The sequence below is a fragment of the Coturnix japonica genome, chromosome Z (genome assembly GCF_001577835.2).
Source record: "Coturnix japonica isolate 7356 chromosome Z, Coturnix japonica 2.1, whole genome shotgun sequence".
In the NCBI taxonomy this organism is placed as follows: Eukaryota; Metazoa; Chordata; class Aves; order Galliformes; family Phasianidae; genus Coturnix; species Coturnix japonica.
Genome location: NC_029547.1, coordinates 27800394 through 27821462, shown reverse-complemented (window position 1 = coordinate 27821462; position 21069 = coordinate 27800394). Strand labels below are relative to the sequence as shown.

The following is a 21069-nucleotide window of genomic DNA, read 5'->3' as shown; positions in this document are numbered from 1 at the left end:
TGAATCTTGCTGATTACTTCTTGGTTTCCCAGTTGATATATCAGCTGATGAATGGAAATCTGGTTGATGCAGTATTGATGCTGGTGCGCTGTTGTGGTAGCAGTCAGCACCTGCTGTTCTGGATCCCACAACAAGAGGGTCCTTTCTGAGGTCAGGCTAGGTAGACAGCTGCTTGACGTCCTTCACCTCTATTACATTTATGCCAGAAGCTCACTGATATATTTTGGGATCCTTGAAGTACCTTCTCCTGAGGTAGTCTGTGCCAAGTATGTACGGAGCCTCTGGGCTGGTTGTAGTGGGATGCTTTTGCACTCATTTCCAGTTAGGCTCACTTTGGTCTCCAATACAGTTAGCTCTTGGGATCTCCCTGTCACTCCAGAAATACAGATGGGTTCTGCCCCTTTATAACTTGATGGCATTAGGGTACACTGTGCACTGGTGTCCACTAGAGCCTTATATTCCTGTGTTTCGAATATGTCAGTATGTGAGGCCATTGAATCCACAGAGTCCAGTAAACCCAGTTGTCCAGGCTATTGTCCCGACTGTCGCAGCACCAGAGCGGCTGTATAGTATCTGCCTTGCTGATGGCCATGGTCTCTTCATGTATCTTGAAGCTCACTCAGTGTTAGAGGTCAGGTGTTTGCTATCTCTTTTTTATCTTCCCCTTTTTGAGAAGGTCCCAGTTCATCTTCACCTTCTGTTTCTACTTAGTAGGACCTTTTCTGCTTTCTAATGCTGGATGTAGCTCTGGGCAGTCTGGTCTAGTGGTTGGCAACCCTGCTTACAGCAAGGGGATTGAAACTGGATGATTTTTGAGGTCCTTTTCAACTCAGGTTATTTTATGATTCTAAAGGATCAGACTTTCATTAACATTTTTTCATCTTTTTCATAGGGGCAAGTGATATTAACACTGGTTAAACTGTGGAGCTTGAATTTACCACAGTGCTGGTTGAGAGGGTCTTTGACAACTTGAGGGCCTGCCAAAAGGGCTAGGGTAACTGCAAGGTCTGTCAGGTTAGAGCTAAGGTGGGGTCCGTCACAGAGGTTGGAGCTGCCACAGTGTCCTCAGTGTTTGGAACAACCACAAGACATGTTGCAGGGATTGGAACTGTCTCAGGATCTGTCACAGGTGTTGCAGCAGTTGCTCCAGACGCGGAGGTACTCTTTTCCCCTTGTGGATACTGAATAGTGTTGAACAGAACTCAGTAGGCATGGGCCTGGCCGCAGCATTCTGCAGTGATCTGTACCTCTTTAAAGATGACTCACTGACTGCAGGTCTTTTCCAAATATACTGCTGTTTTTTCGGGATTCTGCAGTTGTTGAGGGCTGAACTTGCAAAACACTGGGGGTGCCTGCTGCTCTAGGCACCTGCCCATACCATCCTATACTCCCTGCCACTCATAACTATCCAGCCTTGCAGAAAAGCAGATCTCCAGGTGATATTCTTTAAAAGTTATTTAATCTTAAACAAAACCTGAAACACATTCATGACACATAGCAATAGGAGCATGCTAGTTTGAATATCCCAGGCATATTCAAAATCCTCAAGAGCTATTGTAACTAGTCTAGGGGAAGGAGAGATGAAAGAGAAAGGGAGGCTTAAAAACTGCTGAAAAATATCCTTCTCATTCTCCTCTGTAGCCAGGCTCCCCAGGGAGACAAAACGAAGAGTGTAATTACTAATAGCCTTCATGTTGTAGTTCCCAAAGCCCAGAGGTGACTGCAGTGCCAAGTGCAAACATTGTATTATTTTCCTGACCAGCAATTTCATCATAAAATAGTCAAGGCCTTATAGCATAACAAAATAAAAACCTTAATTCAACCCTCAGAGTTGGCAAACAGTGCAACAGGGCAAACAAGCAGCAAGCAAGATGCTAAAATGCGTAGTTCCATGAGAAGACTCTCAAGTAGCTCCCCAAATAATAATAATTAAAAAATAATCACTAGCAATTATTGAACTACTTCAGAATACAGGGGCAGGATTACTTCCCTAGTCCTGCTCACCAGACCATTCCTGATACAAGTCAGATATCATATGGTATGGATTATCCCTTTGGTCCGCTTAGATTGACTCTCCTCATTCTGTCCCCTCCCAGCTGCTTATAGCCCTAGCCCCCTTACTGGCAGGATGATAGGAGAAGCTGAGAAAACTGAAATGTCCTTGGCTCTGTGGGACGCTGCTAGGCAACAACTAGAGACACTGGTGTTTTATCAACATTGTTTTTCTCCAAAAACCAAAACATAGCATAGTATTAGGCACTCTGAAGAAAAACAACACTGTCCGACCTGAAACTAAGACAGTTATGATGGTTGTAAAGGTTGCATGGGCACATTGGCAATGCTAGGCAGGTAATTCTCATTCTGACTGATAACAATTTTCACTGTTTCAAGTGACAGTGAAGTAAGTCATATTGGTAGCATGGTAAAAGGTAACTGGTGAAAGATGTTAACTTCAGAAACGAGTCTTAAGGCAATCTTGGATCGTAGAAGTGGTGAGCTTTTAAAAATTCATAATATCTGATTCAGAATTCTGCAAGTGAGCTACAGAGATGAGTTATTTGTGTAACTGCATGTATGCAGTTCGCTTCACACCTGTTTATCTATCCTAAAATAAGAGCAGATCTTTTGTTTGATTCTGAGTTAAATCAGGAGGTCTCAACTCACACAGCACGTAGTGCATCAGAAATTGTGAAATTAAACTAACACTGTTTAGAGAGTGTACAGTGTTGGTTCAGGATGAATTTAAACATACATTCTCTTACAATTATTTACTACTTCAACCTATCAATATTCAGATGATGTGCTATATTATTTTAGAGAATTAAGATCCATTCTTTAAATTACTTTTTACTCTGAACACACTACAACTAAGCAGTAATTAGCAAGGTTTTATGTCAAATTTTCTACCTTTGTGTCACTTCATTATATAACTCAGTGATGTTATGTCCTTGAGAGAAAATATACCAAAAAGAGTTGCTGATTTCTTTCTGCTATGTGTCACTGGATATAGTGATAGTATCTATCTAAGTCCAGATACTTATATCTGCTATTATCAGAAGAAAATGCTTAATATATCCGTGCAACTAAACCTCTTATTGGTAGTTATATTATCAACGTTTTATTCTGCAGGTTGGGGACAGGATTGTTAGCATCTGTGGAACATCTACTGAAGGCATGACTCACTCCCAAGCTGTTAGCATCTTAAAAAATGCTTCAGGCACTATTGAGTTACAGGTAAAAAAAAAAAAACCAACAACAAAAAACCTTTAGTATTATCTGGAATATTTTCTAAATGTTATTCTGCCAGTTGTTATAGTGAATTATTTAAGTATCAGCATTCTCATTTTACAGACTTTTTTTTTTTTTTTTTTTACTCATTTTACTGAACTCTCTCCTTAGGTGGTAGCTGGAGGCGATGTGAGTGTTATAACTGGTCAGCAGCAGGATCCACCTACTTCCAGTCTTTCACTTGCAGGACTCACTCCAACAGGCATTTTTCAGGATGATTTAGGGTCAGTAACTATATAATATACAACCTGTGTAGCCTTCTACTTCAAGTGAAACTTGGCATAAAATGTGTACTAATTCTAGCAGATAACCAATGAATTGTTCGACTTAATTACCTTTGGTATGTGTGGCACCTTCTAGGTCCCATTCTGCATTTTTCCATGGTGCAATTCACTGCTGTTTTTCTTCTTGTCTACTTTGGAATTAAAGTATGACTTGATTTTTTTCTCTTTAAATAAATTATTTATTGAGCCTTGGCAGCTCAGATTAGCTTATATGCCCTAAGTGATTGTACGCAGGCATAAATAGCAAAATCCTTTCTACAGTGGTACTTCTGTTTCTTTAAAGTGCTTTCTAGCACTAGAATATTAAGAGACATTGTGCTTTACATGTGTACGTAGTATACCATTTCTGGCAGACTACAGAAGACAGCAATGTAAACCAGAGTTGCCTCAATGTAGGTTATCAGTTTGAGACATTTTTCTTCTAGGAGCACAGGAAGGGAGAATGAGATTCTTTAGCTCCATGAAAGCATTAGCGCTGCCATAAAAGTAATGCCTCCTATTTTATTATTTTGACCCACAACATTAGAGACAGATTTTGGAGGTATGGCAGCAGAATATGAATGTTCCTGCCAATATCATTTACATTTCATTGCCATGTGACTTATGGCAGCACTGGGTAATCTGGCAAAATGGTGTCTGATATGGAAGTCAGTATGAAGGAAAGGTGTCCTTGAATTTCTCCATATGGAATAAATGGCACTCACTGACATTCAGTGATGCTGAATGTTTATGGAAACCAAAGAGTGGATGTAAGCACAGTGAGACAGTGGGTGGTGCATTTCATTAGTTGTGACAGTGGGTCACCCTTTAGTGTAGATTTTTACCAGCGCAGCATGCAGGCTCTTGTTCACTGCTGGCATAAATACATAGTTAATGGTAGTGACCATGTGGAAAAATAGTGTTTTGTAACTGAGAATTTGCTCTGTCAAATAGTGTTATTGTGCTCTTTGCTGTAGTTTCCACAGAAATAAATAGAATGCATTGCTTTTGAAGCAGCGTACACTCTTCAAAAGATAGAACTTCAAATGTTTATGTAGTCAAAGTACATGCATGGAGATGTACCTATAAATTGTCTGTGTGAACACATATACAAATGCACAATCATATATCAGAGAAGGAGAGAAGCCATTAAACCTGGCAACATAACTATGAGTCAGATTTTGAGTTACGGGCTTTTTAAAGTATGAGATCATTAGAAACATTTTAGATAATGGTATTGGATCTCTGTATATCCATTAAGCACCATTAGTGCAAAATTGCAGCAGTAACCATCTTCTGAGCTGGGTAGAAACAGTATGAAGGAAGTACTTGAAATGCTTGCTTAACTGGGGGCATTAGAAAGAATAAGTGTTCTGCATTAAAAGAAATAGTCATAAAGTTGTTCATATTTACAGTGGAAAAGAAGCAAAAAGAGGATGCATTGCTTAGCTAGAAGGGTGAAATGCTTTCTGTTGACAGCATTCTAATGTAAGTAATTTACTTAGATAAAATATTGTTTTCTATTTCATTAGACCTCCTCAGTACAAGACCATTACTCTGGAGAGAGGACCAGATGGCCTAGGCTTTAGTATCGTGGGGGGATATGGCAGTCCCCATGGAGACTTACCCATTTATGTGAAGACCGTATTTGCAAAGGTAAGCATATATTTGTTCATTTGATCCATTTATTAGTTCACAGTGGGTAGTTTCTTTCTTTAAGTATGACCTGAGTTTGAGACCAAGGGATTGCAAACAGTTTTTCTTCACAGCTTTTCTTGCCAAGTGCAAGTTCTGGTTCTTGCAGCTTTTGAAGTAATGGGAAGATTCAAAATTTCCAAATGCATGTGACAGCATATGGCAGAATCTTCTTCAGTTCCAAAAATAGGAAATGTTCAGATACTTTTTCTTCAAGTAATAGAAGGGACCAATGTATTTATTTTCATTGAGAGTCTGAAAACTAGACTAACATATAATAACTGAACTCATTCAGGACTTTAGGAGAAGTTCAGGTACTGAATCAGCTTTGGAGTGTGGCCTGCTATTGGGAAGAGCCCCAAGCCATTAAAAACTGTAGTCAAGAATCCCAAACATTTGTGGTTAGTCAAAGAACAGAACTGGGGTTTGATTATGGGATTTCTAATAGCAGTTGTGTTGGAGTTTTAAAAGTTATGTTAGCTAGACTGTGAGGGTTAAAGACATAAAAAACCACATTGGTCCAGCTTCTATGTGTCATGACAACTAGAGAATGCAGGACGTACTGCAACACTAGTAGGTTAATCTAGGATTGATTATAGTTGAATCATTCAAAACTTAAAAAAAGTTTAAGGGTATTTGTATACTGAACTAATCTTTTCAGGCCATAATGAATGTGTAGGAGGGAGAAAAATAAATGGATGATTATGCAATTATGTGTTGTATCGTTTCAGGGTGCAGCAGCAGAAGATGGACGCCTGAAGAGGGGGGATCAGATCATTGCTGTGAATGGGCAGAGTTTAGAAGGGGTGACCCATGAGGAAGCAGTCGCTATTCTGAAAAGAACAAAAGGAACAGTCACTTTGACTGTTCTGTCATGATCTGGCTCCCCAGAGGTGTAGTGTCAACAAGATTATATTATGGCTATCTTATTTACATTCCACATAGCTAAGAAAATGGAAAATTTTATATAACCTTACTGCTCTTCCAGCTTGTCAGAACTGTGTTACATCACTGAAGAAAAATAACATTTAATGGTATTTTTGTATGCAGTAGAAGTGTTACTCATGCTGTCAAACCACTGGGGTGGAGTTAAGTCAACTGTGGCGAAGACATGGATATTTTGCCTAGTAGCAGTATAATGAAAGCTTGTGAGCAAAACTGGAAGGTGCTTTGAACATTTGAAATAATGTAAGAAAAATTACAAAGTCACTGAGTCAAAATGGGGATGAGATGAGCAGGAGTAATTAGAAAGCAGTAACGTTGGAGAAAGAAAACATTAACGAAATTCAGAATTTGCAGAAAAGAATGAGAAGTGAGTAATGCAGAGGTAGACAGTTAGTGGACTTAGGTGGTTATTTGTGCTACTAATACAAAAGGAGTTGACAATGGGGATTGTTCTTCTGTTGTTTGTTCTTTCTATTTCCTAATTTCCTATTTCCTAAACTTTGCAGTATCCATTACGAAAAAACAGAAACAAAAATCATTTTTGTCTGACTTGATGCTGAGAGTTGATTGTTCTTCTGTCTTAGTTTCTGTTTGTCTGATTGATTGTTTTTGAGGAGGGGGAAGAGTTTAATTTGAATAGAGGGCACTTCTGTGCACGTCTGGAAAATCCACTGGCTAAGTCAAAACTTACCCTCTTCAAGCAGAGTGCCCAGAAACTGTAGTATTAGAAGGATTATACTTCTCTTTTCTAGCAATAGTTTTTCAAGCCTGTGTGAGTATGAAATAAATTTTCGCAATATAAAATGTCTCATGTCTTCATTCATTGTGCAAGATACAGTCTCAGTGCAGAATTTCCTGTGAGCTGCTGGAATCAAAGCTATGAACAAACCACTCAGGACAGATTTACTTAGCAGTATATAGAACTGTGTGGATATAGGTTAATCCATGGGTGTATGTGATTTACAGGCTAGTTTGGCCCGATTCCTTGACTAGTGGGGCAGAGAGACCCACTAACTCATGCTCCAGGAAAGGGAAAAGGGTGGGGAAATGGGCCTAAAAGCAAAACAGTGGCAACAATAAGAGGAAAAACAAACTAATTTACTAAATAAGATATCAGAATGAAAGATAATACAATATAATGCAATATAATTGGAACTGAAGATGATAAATACAAGAGTGTCCAGAGACTGAAGGCCTTACTCTAATTCTGAGATAGACATCAAGTTGGGCTGAAAAGAGGGGAAGGTCAAGTGATCTACAAAAGGTTTTTATCTTTTCCTCTGAGTGGAAACAGTAACAGAACAGCAAACAGTCCTCTGGGAATATGGTTCTTCTTCTCTTCTGGGACAGGTACCAGACCAGCAATAACTCTTTAACTCCCAGTGCACTTCATGAAGTTATGATATGGAATGCCAGTAACCAAAAATCATAAAACCATGACATTCCACCCCTTATTCTACATCACTAAATGATGCTTAATCTATACAAACAAACAATAATTAACAAGCATTGAACACATGCACGCACTATGTAAATATGCATGGAATTACTGATTGCCCTCTGACAGCACCACATTTCCCTGTGATACACACTGAACATCCCCATTTTTTCTGCATCACCCACCCAGTGATCCCAGGTCCCTGGGCAAAAACAGTTCCACAGAGAGGTTTGCTTTTTCCAGAAGCTGGAAGGACCCAAACTGCTTTTCGCAACATGCTCTTAACATGTTCTACAGGGATCTTATCTCCCTCTACAGTATGCAAGGAGCTGGATTGGGCAGGATTATCACTATTGATAGATCCTTGAGTATTCACCAACCAGGTGGCTCCTGCCAAATGCTTCTCCCAGTGCTTTAATTTTCCACCACCCATTGCTTTCAACATAGTTTCCAACAACCCGTTGTGTCATTCAATTTTACTGGAAGTTGGTGCATGGTAGGGGAAATAATAAATCCTCTCAATGCCATAATTTTTGGCCCAAATATTTACAAGAGAATTTTTTAAATGAGTCCCATTATCAGTCTCAATTATTTCTGGAGTGCCATGTTGCCACAGGATTTGCTTCTTCGCAGCTAATATTGTGTTTTGGGTGCTAGCATGGGGTTACTGAAAATGTTTCGAGTCACCCAGTGGTGGCTTCCACCATGGTAATCACATAACACCCTCAGAAGTTTATGGCACGGTAATGCAATCAACCTGCCACTCCTCCCCATGATTATATTTTTGTGATAGACCTTCCTCCCAGAGAGGTTTCATCCTCTTGGCTTGTTTAATTATGGCACATGTGTAATAGACATGAATAACCTGTGCAATAGCATCCATAGTTAAGTCCACCCCTTGGTCTCTAGCCCATTTGTATGTTGCATCTCTTCCTTGATGGCCTGAGGTCTCATGGGCCACCGAGTTAGAAATAACTCACCTCTGTGCTGCCAGTCCAAATCTAAATGAGCCACCTCAGTTCTGGCTGCTCAATCTACCTGATGTTTTGTTGTTACTCAGTTGCCCAGCTTCTGGGCACAGGAGCATCCACATGGCGCACCCTTACAGCCATATTCTTTATTCAGGCAGCAATGTCTTTCCACAGTTCAGCAGTCCAAATAGGTTTACCCTTTCTTTGCCAGTTATTTTGTTCCCACTGCTGTAACCTCTCCCATAAAGCAACTGCCACCGTCCGTGAATCAGTATAAAGCATTGGCCACCTCTCCTGTTCAACAGCATCTAAGGCCAGCTGGACAGCCTTTACCTCTGTGAACTGACTTGACTCTCCTTTACCTTCAGTGGCCTCTGCAACCTGTCATGTAGGGCTCCATGCAGCAGCTTTCCAATGTCCAATGCTTCCCCACAGTACACCGTCATCCGTATGTGAACAAGGCCAATTTCTTTCCATTTTCTGGCAGTTTGTTGTACAGCGGGGCCTCTTTAGCACACAGTACCTCTTCTGCTGGTGATGTTCCAAACTTTTTAGCTTCAGGACAGTCCATGGTCACCTCTAGGATCCCTGGATGGCCGAGGTTCCCCATCTGAACTCGTTGTGTAATCACTGCAATCCACTTACTCCAAATGTCATCTGTATGATGAGTGGAGGGAACCTTTCCTTTGAACATCCAGTTCAGCACTGGCATTTGAGGTGCCAGAAGGAGCACTGTTTTAGTGCTGATTACTTCAGAAGCACCTCATATACGCCTAAGATTTCCTTCTCAGTTGGAGTGTAGCACTCCTCAGACCCTTTATATGCTCGACTCCAAAGTCCCGGGGGTTGGCCTTGGGTTTCTCCTAAAGCTCTTTGCCACAAACTCCAAGTGGGACCTTTCTTCCCCTGCTATATTGTCCCACATAGTAGTGTCATCAGGGTACTGTAAGTGCTCAGGAGCACCGCTCTGTTGCAGTGCAGCTTGGATCAACCTGTGGCAAATTGTTGGACTGTGTTTTCATCCCTGGGCAAATGATTCCAGGTGTACTGAATGCCCTTCCAGGTGAAAGCAAACTGTGGCCTTCATTCTGTGGCCAAAGGAATGGAAAAGAAGGTTTTGTCAACGTCAGTGGTGGCATAGCACTTGGCTGCTTTTGACTCCAGTTCGTACTGGCATTCTAACATGTCTGTCACAGCAGCACTCAGTGGGGGGTGTGACTTCATTCAGGCTATGGTGGTCTGTTGCCAGCCACCAATTCAAATTCAATTCAAAGTGATTCTGTGGAGAATCACTGGCTTTACACACCAGTCATATGGTGAGTGAGTTTTGCTGAGCACTCCCTGATTCTCTAGTTGACAAATCAACTCATGAATGGGGTGCAGGGAATTCCTGTTGGTGTGGTACTGCCGTCTGTGCACTGTCTTTGTAGCAATCGGTACCTGCTGCTCTTTTACTTGCAGCAACCCCACAACAGTCTGATCTTCTGTCAGGCCAGGCAAAACAGACAGCTGCTTAACACCTTCTGTGCTTACAGCATCTATGCCAAAGGCCCATTGATACCACTTTGGATCCTTGAAATAGCCCATTCTAAGGTAATCAATACCAAGTATACCAAGTATAAAATAAGATATTACATGTATTCTATACAATCACACATGGACATGCCAGCTCCACCATCTCCCTTCACCCTTCCAAGAAAAAGGGGAGAAATGGGTAAAAATTGCTCTTTTCTTTTGGAGTGGTGTAAATAGACTTTATAGTACTAACTTGCATATGATGTGCAAAAGCTTACTGTTTTTAAAGTTGTTTTCTGAAGTATATCTTATCTCAAACTGACAGCAACGTTGGGAAGAGTTTGACTGTGGTCTCTCCCTCCCCATATATCTCTTCTTTCATTTGAAAAGCAAATCTTTTGAAGCATCTGAAATATTCACATGTAGGGAGGGCTTCTGTCTTAAACACCATTTGAAACTGCTAAGAATAGACAATTTTTATTTTTTTTTTTTTAATTTCCCTACAGATGCTATTGAAACTGTAAACACTGCTGTACTCAGCGTGTTCAGCACCTGCAGTGCAGTATGCATATAAATGGTTTTATTTCTTTCCAAATTGGGGACTGCATCGTCCTCTTCAGTTGCATAGGTCTTGTCTTTAATGTGTTTTAGTTGACAGGGTTATGTGTTAGCTTGTGAAGTTGCACAACAGATATTCAGGAAAATGCTGACAGTGGCAGGGTAGCCTGATACATTTCTAATACTTGAGAGCAGTAAACCTGATGCCTATGTAGATTGAGCTTCTTAACTTTTTTGCCATATATTTTCTTTTTCTTACAGTTGTAATCTGTTGTTTGCATTCTTTTGTTTGTTTGTTTCTGTGATTTTGAGATCTCACCTTCAGTGTCTTGGCTGTACTTAAAAGACTCTGCAGGGAATCTGCCTTTGTTCCAACTTTACAGTCGTAGATTTGTAGGGGCTAGAAGTAACCTCTAGAGACCTTCAAGGTCAACCCCTTTGTTAAAGCAGGCTCCCTACAGCAGGCCACACAGTTGGGTATCCAGGCAAGTCTGGAATATCTCCAAAGAAGAAGATTCCACAGCCTCTTCCTTATGCTTGTATGGAACTTCCTATATTCTGCTTGTTGCCTCTTGTTCAGTTGATGAATGCCACCTAAAAGAGTTCACACTCACCGACTTGACTCCTGCACTTCAGATATTTATAAATAGTTATGAGATCCCCCTCAGTTTTCTCCAGGCTGAACTGTTCCAATTCTCTCATCCTTTGCTTAGAAGGGAGGTGTTCCAGGCCCTTATCATTTTCCTCGTTCTCTGCTGGACTCTCTCTAGAAGATACCTGTCTTTTTGAACTGGGGGGACCAGAACTGGACACAGTATTCCAGATGTGGTCTCACCAGGGCAGAGTAGATGGGGAGCATCACCTCCCTTGGTTAGTTGGCCACATTCTTTTTAATGCACCCTAGGATATTGTTGGCCTTCTTGGCCACAAGGGCATACTGCTGGCTCATGGCCAACCAGTTGTCCACCAGGACCACCATGCCCACAGAGCTCATCCTTCTCCAGAGTTCATCCCCTAATCTGTACTAATGCATGCAGGTATTCCTCCCCAGGTACAGGACAATAAACTTGCCCTCCTGCACTGATCTGTACTTCCTATTAAGACTAAGCATGTTCCCATTTCACTATGTGCCTTATCTCCCGAGGGACAACTTGACTTTTGTTTCTGCCAAACTACAGCTGACCATAATTTCCCTTTGAGAAAAGACCATTTGCTTAATGTAGATGCTAGAGATGGAAGAAGAAAAAAACCTGAGAGGAAGTTAGCTTTGTGTATGCTTATGTATGCATTTGTATACATAAGTATACACATATGTGTAGATCTGTACTGTTATGTTTGGACAGTAGTACTGCATAAGTACTATTAGACTGTATATATTTTTTCAAGACTTTCTTTTCCAATGGAAAAGCATATGATAGGCCCAACTCTAACAATATATATATAGTATATATTTCAATCCATATTTCTCAGAGGATTTCAAAAGCAAAGTAAATATTTGCTGCAATTTATATGTCAGGGAGAACTGTAGGGATTTTCTGTTTCTTCGCAATTAAATTATCATTGTGTCCAGAGTACTGCTTTATAATGTCAGTGTGCATCTTTTCTGTTAGGTTGCTGTGGATCAGTTTGCACTTTGAAGGCAGTGAAATCCCATCTGAATTTAAGAAATGTTTAGGTCTGTGGATACTGATGAAGTGCTTGCGGGAATAAGATCACCCCATGAAGTATGAAAACAGCCCAGGCTTCCTCACTGGTAAAAGCTTTTTATTGAGGCACATGCCAAAGGTCTTTTAGTGAGACTGATCCTTTTATGTGAAGGAACTGAATTCAACTTAACTCATTTGATAGTTTGAACACACATAACTGTGTATATACAGACGTTCAGATTTGAGCTTAAGCCTTCAGTCTGTTGGGCAGAATAGAAAAGCTCTTTAACAAAGCCCTAGAGTTGCAACTATTCTGGATTTGATTGGTTTCCTTCTCAGTGCCAGGAGATGAACCAAGACAAATCTCAGACAACAAGGATCAAGGAGACTAAGATACTTGCTGGTACCTGGCAGCCTGTTTACTTTTCTTTGGAGAGAAAGCAGTCTCCAGCAACCCTAGACTGAATTTCCAGTTCAGAAGTGAGTGGGAATTGGGGAGAGGAAGCATTCACTCATTTAGCACAAATAGGTCTGGGGGTAGCCACCAGCAATAGAGATAGCGCTGTCTGCCTGAGCATTTCTTTGGCTTTTCAAGAATAAAATAAAAAGCATTTATACAGTCAGCGTCTGGTTTCAACTGAGCACACTTTGGTGCGCTTAGTCTTTGTGAGAGACTGTTTATCTTCAGTACTCAGTCCCACATGTACACCTTGTAGTCAGAAAAAGGACCTAGATTTGTCCTCAGATTTGTGGTGCCGCATTGGTAAGCATTAATCATTTTCAGTACTAGCCACTAGATAGCACTAGTGAATCAAGTCTCAGGCAGTGTGGGATGCATAGATCTAAACAAATACATGCAGCACCAAACAAACAGCTGCTGGAGTCTGTGATTGTTGTTCAGCAGCCTAATATAAATTGTTCCATCAGGAGAGAGTTGCTTTAACTTCTAGTTTATTTAAAATGTCTACAGTGATGTATTCCCAGGCAAAATCATAGAGGTAGTGGAAACAGTTGCGCTACTCCAGCCCTCTTAAATAATGTTTCGTATTGACCCTCATAAAGTGTATGCTATAACACTGAAGTAAAAATAGAACTCCAAACCCACAGTCATAGCAATATACTCCTCCAAAAATTATGCCTCCAAAGAATATCTTCAATAGAATGTTTATTCAGAGAGGGTAAAAGGTCATCTATGCCTGTCACATTCTAAAAGTTTGTTGTAGCCTTTGTAAAATTATTCAGCATTTTTAGCTTTCCAGAAAGTATTTGAGATATTACTGACTATCCCTGTGAGAAGACAAGAACTAGTGTTTTTAATATTTGCTATGAAAACCAATGAAGTTACAACTGCTTACTTATTGATTGCCTTTCAATCAGCCACATATAAAGATATGAGGTTGTTGTTGTTTTACTCAGAGTAAGAAACATAAAAATGCCATGAAAAAAAGTTATGGTTTATTGACTTGTGCTGTGCAGTTTCGAGGAATTTGCACTCCTGAAAACTGTGTTTAAGCATGTAAGTAAAATTGGTCTGCACGTTCAACGGTTAGGGTTTCTGGCAGTCCTGAAGAGTATACATGGCTAAGCATGGTGCCATGCAAAGTGAAAAACTCTAATTATCTGGGGGAAAAAAAAAAAAAAGAAAAAAAAAAATCATTTCTAGCTTTAGCTTCAGAATATTCCTCTGTGGGTGACAGCAAATTCTTCTGTTATTTATTAACAGGGTCTGTGCACTCAAATGCCACGTCCTACTTTGATAATATGTCTCAAGAGTTTGTGGATCTCAGGGACCTGAAATATGCAAGTTTGAGCTCCTGTATGTAGTATGTATGTATATCCTAAATACTTGTCTTGAAAGTCAGATTTGTAATCAGCACAAGGCACCTGGCTTTTATGAGTTGCTTCTGAAGCTAAACAGGGTGATATTAAAATATGCAACTATACTAAGGCTTTTTTGATATAGGCATGCTTCATTTTAGGTGTATGGGTTTTACGGACAACAGCGATGCCTGTTCCTCACTGGAGCTCTCAGAAACTTCCAGAAGACTCAGAAGATGATGCATGTATGAACTCTTCTGGCCAGTAAGCTATTCCTTGCAGAAATGGTAGCCTTTTTTCAAAAGATGCTATCTTTGAGGCTTGATTACATACACAGCACTTCCAGCTATTATAGAAATTCAATTTTTCCCAGCAGTGTAGAAGAGAAGTGTATGTTTAAGTGTGTATGTAGTGTAACAGAGCTAAAGGCTGATGTTTCTCCTCAATTTAAATGAAGATTCTAAAGTCTTTATTTTTCCTGCCACGCCAATCCCCCAGCTGTAGATTGGAGAACCAGACTTTCTTGGTGATAAAAGGCAGTTATGCCAACATGGAGCTGAGTAAGGATTGTCAGTCCCACTTCCATCCCTGCTCCTGACAAGGCACTTGTCACTAGTGGACAGCTATGCAGAGCTGAAAGGCAGGGGCAGAGTAGTTTACCAACAATGCAGCAAGATGGGCTAGCATTAAAGTGCAAGTAAAGCAAAATGAGTAACTGACATTCTACCACATATCCTTCCAACCTCCTTTTAGCCCTTTTTAAAATATGTATACATAGATATATTGCACATATAGAAATATATTAAGCATGCCCAGATTTCTTCTATATTTCATTCTCAAATGCAACTGAATTTGCAGTTTGTTCTGTGATTTCATTTTGTTCCATGTGCCAGTGGTGGGGAAGCTGCTTTTGTAAGTACTTTGAAAACAAGTTTCAGCAAAACTGATCTTTATCAGATCCTGTTGAAAGGGCTGCACATACTGAATAGTGAAGCAGGCTGGTTACATTTTAATCTGGGTTACATAAAACATTGTTCTCAAAATGGCACATTGTTCTCACACACACTAATTTGCACCCAGGAAGCGGAAAGACCAAGAGATACATAAAGCCCGTGTGCATGTGTCTGTGCATGTCTATGCATAAACAACTTATGGGTGGATTCTGACAGAAACACAAATGCCTTTCTGCAGCATCTTTGCTGTTTTGGTGTTTTCTCATACAGTGCGATGAGGAGTGGGGATCATGCCTTGCAAAGTTTGAGTTGTGTCATTCAGTGGCTTCTTATGGGGAAAATCCTTATTTTGAGAACCCACTGTAAATGTACTGAGAATCTTGAATAAGAGGTTAGAAGAGTAGTGGGCTTGTGCACAGAAGTGTGGACATTGCCTGTGCTGGGAAGATTCCTTAGGAAACCCAAAGGGATAACATATACGCTCAGCTAAAAGTCAGCATACATTTAGCTTTACATTATGGACTGAAAAATTAATCTGAGTTGCCCATGAATTATTCCAAACAGTTGTTTTCAAAATATGCTGTTGCATGCTTTTCCTTATGAAGGGCCTATAGTAACTGTGAGAAGCAAGATATAACACACGAGCCTAGACAAACAAGGCTACTTACCACTCTAACTAGGTGTAGAACCATACTATGGTAGTCTAGAAGAAATGACAGTCACAGAGGTCACTAGGTTTGACTCACCAACTAAAGCAGGTACTCTACAATAGGCCACACAAGCAGGTATCCATAGAAGGAAACTTCTCAATTTCTCTGGGCAGCCTGTTCTGGTGCTCTGTCACCCTTATCATAAAGAAGTTCTTCTGCATGTTTGTACAGAACTTCCTATGTTCTCTGTTTGTGAATAGCAGATCTAGAGGGGCAACTGCCCTGGTAGGCTCTCTTACCAGTTGCATCAGGAAGTTATCAAGCACACACAGGTACATACATACAAGGGATCATATGCCACCTTTAGTGTCCAAACAAGACCTTCCTCTGCCCATATTACTACTCCTGCAACCTGGATATCAAACAGCCACTCTGCTGGGACTTACACAAACTGTGGTGGGACTCCAACCCTCAGCCTTTACACCAACAGACTCTAGTGGGACTCAGATCTCTTATGTAAGTTGGAAACTCAAAGCCATCCACCACGTTGATGGGGAGATTTTTACCAAACCTATGCTATCCAGACTTTCATCTGAGATGACTGTTCCAACAATACTCAAACCCACAAGATACCTTCATATCCCAAACCTGCATGGATTTCTCCTATGATTTACTACCAGCCAGTTCCTGTGTGTCTTGAACTCACAATTCAGGTCACAGTACTAAAAAAAGAATGCCTTTTCTTTCCCAGAGGTCTTACTTCAGTCTCTTCAGTCCAGGGATCAGAAGTTTTCCCTGAAAACCCATTGGTGCTGGCTAGAGTTTCTGTGCTTTAGGGATCCATCAAGGTTCAGAAGATGTGTCCCATCTTGGTCAACAAAACTGTTGCTGGAAAAGCCCCAGCCCAAATAAAATTCCTTAAGACCAATGTGGTATTAAGAAGCAGGCATTCTTTAATACAGCACCAGATGCACAAAGGGATTCATCTACCTGACTCTGCACCCATCAGAGCAAAGGCATGTCCCTTATATGCATTTGGGTTAATTATGTTTACATACTGGGAGAAAGGGATTCAGTGGTCATGAACCCTCAAGCTCACCACATCCGCTTACAGAGAGGGCTACAGTTATTGTGAGACCTTGATCCACCTCTCCCATTCATATATGCTTTGTTAGTTAACGATGGGGTTAATCTCCCTTTTAGCAGGCTAGATAGATAGATGTGCTAATTTTCAAGATGCTCCTAAAAAGCAAGATTAGCATATGGACAACACTATCAGCACCTGAGTCAGCTTTATGAAAACTGTATACTGTCATTTAAGAATCAGAGGAGTGATCTGTAAGGCAATTTCTTTTCTGATTTGCTTGAGCCACAGACTCCTCCTTCCATGCACCAGAGCCAAATTTATGCATTTAGATCCCTAAAGCCCAATTAAAATCAGAAAATGACACCACCAAAATAGACAAAAGGAGGTGTCGTTTGCAAAATGTAGTTACCTGGAGACAGGTTGTTTCTGATTTTGTTTTTGTTTTCATTGTTTGTGAGTCTGCTGTGGTGCTCAGATGGGATGGAGCTTGTGCAAAATGAGCAGCAAAGAACCTCTACGTTGGGGAATGTTTAAAGCCAAGCTCAGTTATAGAGACTAGTAGTGTATGTAATGTATTCTTTATTGATAGGCTTCTAAGACAGGTGATGTTGGAAAAGAAATCTATGTTTCAACACAAGTGTCTTCCTTATCCATCAGTGTAATTATTGTTTCACTCCTTGCCTTTTTCCAAAGAAGTATAATTACTGCTTTAGCAGATAAAACTTGTGACTAGTATTAAGGCAACTATAATAAATAGCTGCCTATTCATTACTGATTAAATCAGGCAGAACAGATCTACTTGTGAAGCATAAGTTTACCTTTGCAGCCAAAACAACTAAAAATAACACACCCCTTAGCATCTGCTCAGTAACAATGTCTGAGAATTGTTCTACACGCATCCCCTGGAACCACTGTTATGGACAAGTTATTGACAGTGTGTCCAAATGTTTTAAGGAACTATCAGTCCAGTGGATGTCTAAGAATTGTTGTGATTGAGGTCCAGCTATGTAATTGTATTAAAAATGCAATTTCATGAACTTTATGAACAGGGAGACTTGTTCAAATATCCGGTGACAATAAAATTAATAAAGGAAAATTTTACTAAATACTTTTAATTATCAGGGACAAAGAGGATGTAAATTGCCATGAATTTTTTTCTGTTGCTCAAGCTATAGGGATGGAATTCAGTATTGTATTTAAGCTTTGGCAAGAGATACCTTACTGAGGATGTCAAGCACTTAGTGTAGGCTGTTGCAGTTTCTGGTTATTCCCAAGGGACTGACTTTGTGGAGATCTAACTGGCATAATGCTGTCTGGTCTGTTCTTTATTATTTCAGGAGATCCAGGGAGACTCATCAACCACAATTAAACTGGGGATTGCCTTTATAAGTTAGGGGCTTCAAAATGTATCCAGTTTAGGCGATCCACCACATGAGATGAGTTAGTACGGTCAAAGTATACTTCAAGAGCAAACTCCTGTTCTAGACTGAACTGTCGCCACAAGGAAATCCAGACAAAAATATATACATATATATAATTGAAATAAAATGCTAATCATACAGAACTGTTGCTAGCAATCAAAACTGCTGATGATTTTCAGAAACTGTTAACCATCAGATTTGTTATTATGATATCTGTGCCGTAAATAAAGAGAAAGCACATTCAATTGAGGACCAATTCTAATGTGTTTCATAGGAAATGTGTTTGCATATGATGATCTGCCTGCAAATAGGGAGGAACTGCACTGTGGCTTTAGTAAATCTCATGGTTTCCTACACAGATCCTTGTCTGAGAGATGAGAAATAAGTATGTGTTTTGGTCTTGTCCTCAGCATGAAGGCTTCTGTGATTTGTAACCATAAAAAAAATGAATCCCTTTTCTATACATGATTTTTAGGAAGGAAATACTAAATGGTGTTTAGGAAATGTAATTGAAACATAGATCTCCAGACCATGAGTCTGGCTGTCCAAATCACTCTCTGGCCACTGCAGTTTCACAAACTAATTCTCCATTTAATGTTGGAAATTGTGAAAAAAGGAGCAAGAGGGCAGCAACAGAAGAAGTGAGGGTGTTCTGTGCAGAGTGTACTGAGGTGATATAGACAGCACAGCTGCTGAAGCCCAAAACACTGAATTTCCTGGGGCAGGAAGGGCTCTGTTCTGCTCTTAGGTGAGTGGATGCTCCCAGCATGGTGCTTGGGTTTAACCCTGCCATGTGCTGGACTTACTTCCTGCTTGGACATTAAGTTCTGTAAACTGATGCATGTCTGTATTTCATAGATCGTAACGGCAGACATGTGGTGATAGCCAGTAATATAAACTACTACTCCCACTTCTGAATCATTTTGTCTTCCTAATCAGAATTAGCAGAGCTATTTCAGGTAGCCATTATGTGTTGTTGTGGATGCTCTTACCATCACATATCGCCAGCAGCCTGTTGAACTGCATTCTGCTCTGCTAGCTCAATATACATTTTGGCTGTCTTCCTTCACTTTTCAAGCCTTGTTAGCACCGGGTGTCCCTTTACTCTGATTAGCTGTGAATGTATGACTGGGACACCACTAAGAGCAGTTTGTTTAGAGAAGATCAAGAGAACTGCAAGAACCTTCACAAGATGGTTGCCTTTGTGATCAGTAGCTTGTGATATTGTATCTCGATACTTCACTTATTTGATGGAGACATAACAAAACTGCGGGCTTACTTCTACTTTCAATTCAGTCTTTCTAACATGCTCAGAACCAGGTCTTTGTGCCAGAAGTGTGAGATGTGGCCACACTGCTTTAAGTGTATTTCCCTTATTTTGGATTCTCTTGGTTATAAACTTAAAATACAGAGCTGTATAATGCAAATTGCAACGTCTCATCATTAGTTCACTTGAGTTGGTTAGCTCTCAAAATACTCGGCAGTCAAATGGCTCTCACAGATTCACTTGTTACAAACTTGAAAAAAAATTTCCAGGCTCCAAGTACCTTCAAAGTGTTTGCTTTCATGAGCTGTGCAAATACTTCCTTTCCCACCACCCTAAGCATATATTTCCATATTACTAAAGATACCCTCCACCTTTTCTTCTGACAAAATTATTATTTACTCTACCATGTAAAAAATGGAATTCCAGTGCACTAGGACAACTCAAAAAAATTTAATGACAGGTTACTAGAATCTATATTGCTTGTACTGTTTTCTTTAAGGAGACAGAAAACATGGAATAATGACTTCTGCTTTTCAAGTACAATACTCGAGCTGACTCTGTTCATCCAGTGCTACAGCTCAGCAGGGGGAAACAAGACTGTGCTAGTCCATAAGCTGTGTATTGCTTGCCATCTGCAGTGCTGTTCACCATCCTGTTCTGCCCTGCCCGCTTGGCACCAGGAGCGAAGGCGTGTCAGACATCAGTGCATTGCTGGGCTAGGAGGGACCGGAGCAGATTCCAAACAGCACGTACTGAGTTGTGATGTATGCAGCTTTCTAGGGAGCTGTTTCAGAAGCAACAACTTGAACATCATACTGTTACTTGAAAGTGTGGAAATGGCCAATGACTTGTGAGGCAAGTAGAGCTAACAAGAAAATCGAAATTGGTTACAGTCTTAACTGCTACCCCTCAATCCCACAGTAACAAAACACATACATTATTCCTTGCCCATATTACTTATCATTTGTTGTACCTGATGTGCATGAGGATGTTAGCATAAGCTCATCCTTACAAAATGGCAGTGACAATCAGAGACAATAACATTCATTCAGCCAAAGTCACCAGAAATACTCCAAAATGATTTAAAAGAAATGATCATGGTATAGTGTGTTCCCTTCAGAGATTTCTTGATGTTATTATTATTTTAAATTACAATGCTTGAAATGAGGTATTTTATTCAAAAGGATGCAACTTAGAAGCTTGGAGTTTGTACAGTCAGGATCCCAGAAGAGCTGTGGCCTGCAAGAATCTAATTATTTGTTTATCTACATGTCCACAGGAGTACTGAAATATCTCCATACAAAAAAAAAAAAAAAAAAAAAAAAAAGCTAGGAAAAATTATAAATTGCATGTTCAACAATTACAAATTTTTCCCAGATTCATTTTCTACCTAAGCTAGACAGCTGAATTACTGCTCCATCATACCTTTTACCTCTTGCTTCACCCTGTTTAGACCACAATCCTTATTCTTTACAGCATCCAGAATCTGGATGTTTTGCTTTGCTTTTGTCAAAGTACTCATGTAATCCTTTTTATTCTCAAAAATACTACTTC

The 21069-nt window shown here is 40.1% G+C and overlaps 1 protein-coding gene across 1 annotated transcript in view; it reads left to right on the top strand.

The window, feature by feature from the left end:
• The window catches only part of MPDZ (multiple PDZ domain crumbs cell polarity complex component), a 92000-nt gene extending 85005 nt beyond the window's left edge, over positions 1 to 6995 (top strand). Inside the window, 4 exon segments of the mRNA XM_032441256.1 lie at positions 3130 to 3234; positions 3400 to 3512; positions 5084 to 5207; positions 5978 to 6995. Of these exon segments, the coding sequence (XP_032297147.1) occupies positions 3130 to 3234; positions 3400 to 3512; positions 5084 to 5207; positions 5978 to 6124 (489 nt within the window). The 3' untranslated portion in view covers positions 6125 to 6995.
• Positions 6996 to 21069: the final 14074 nt, after the last annotated feature.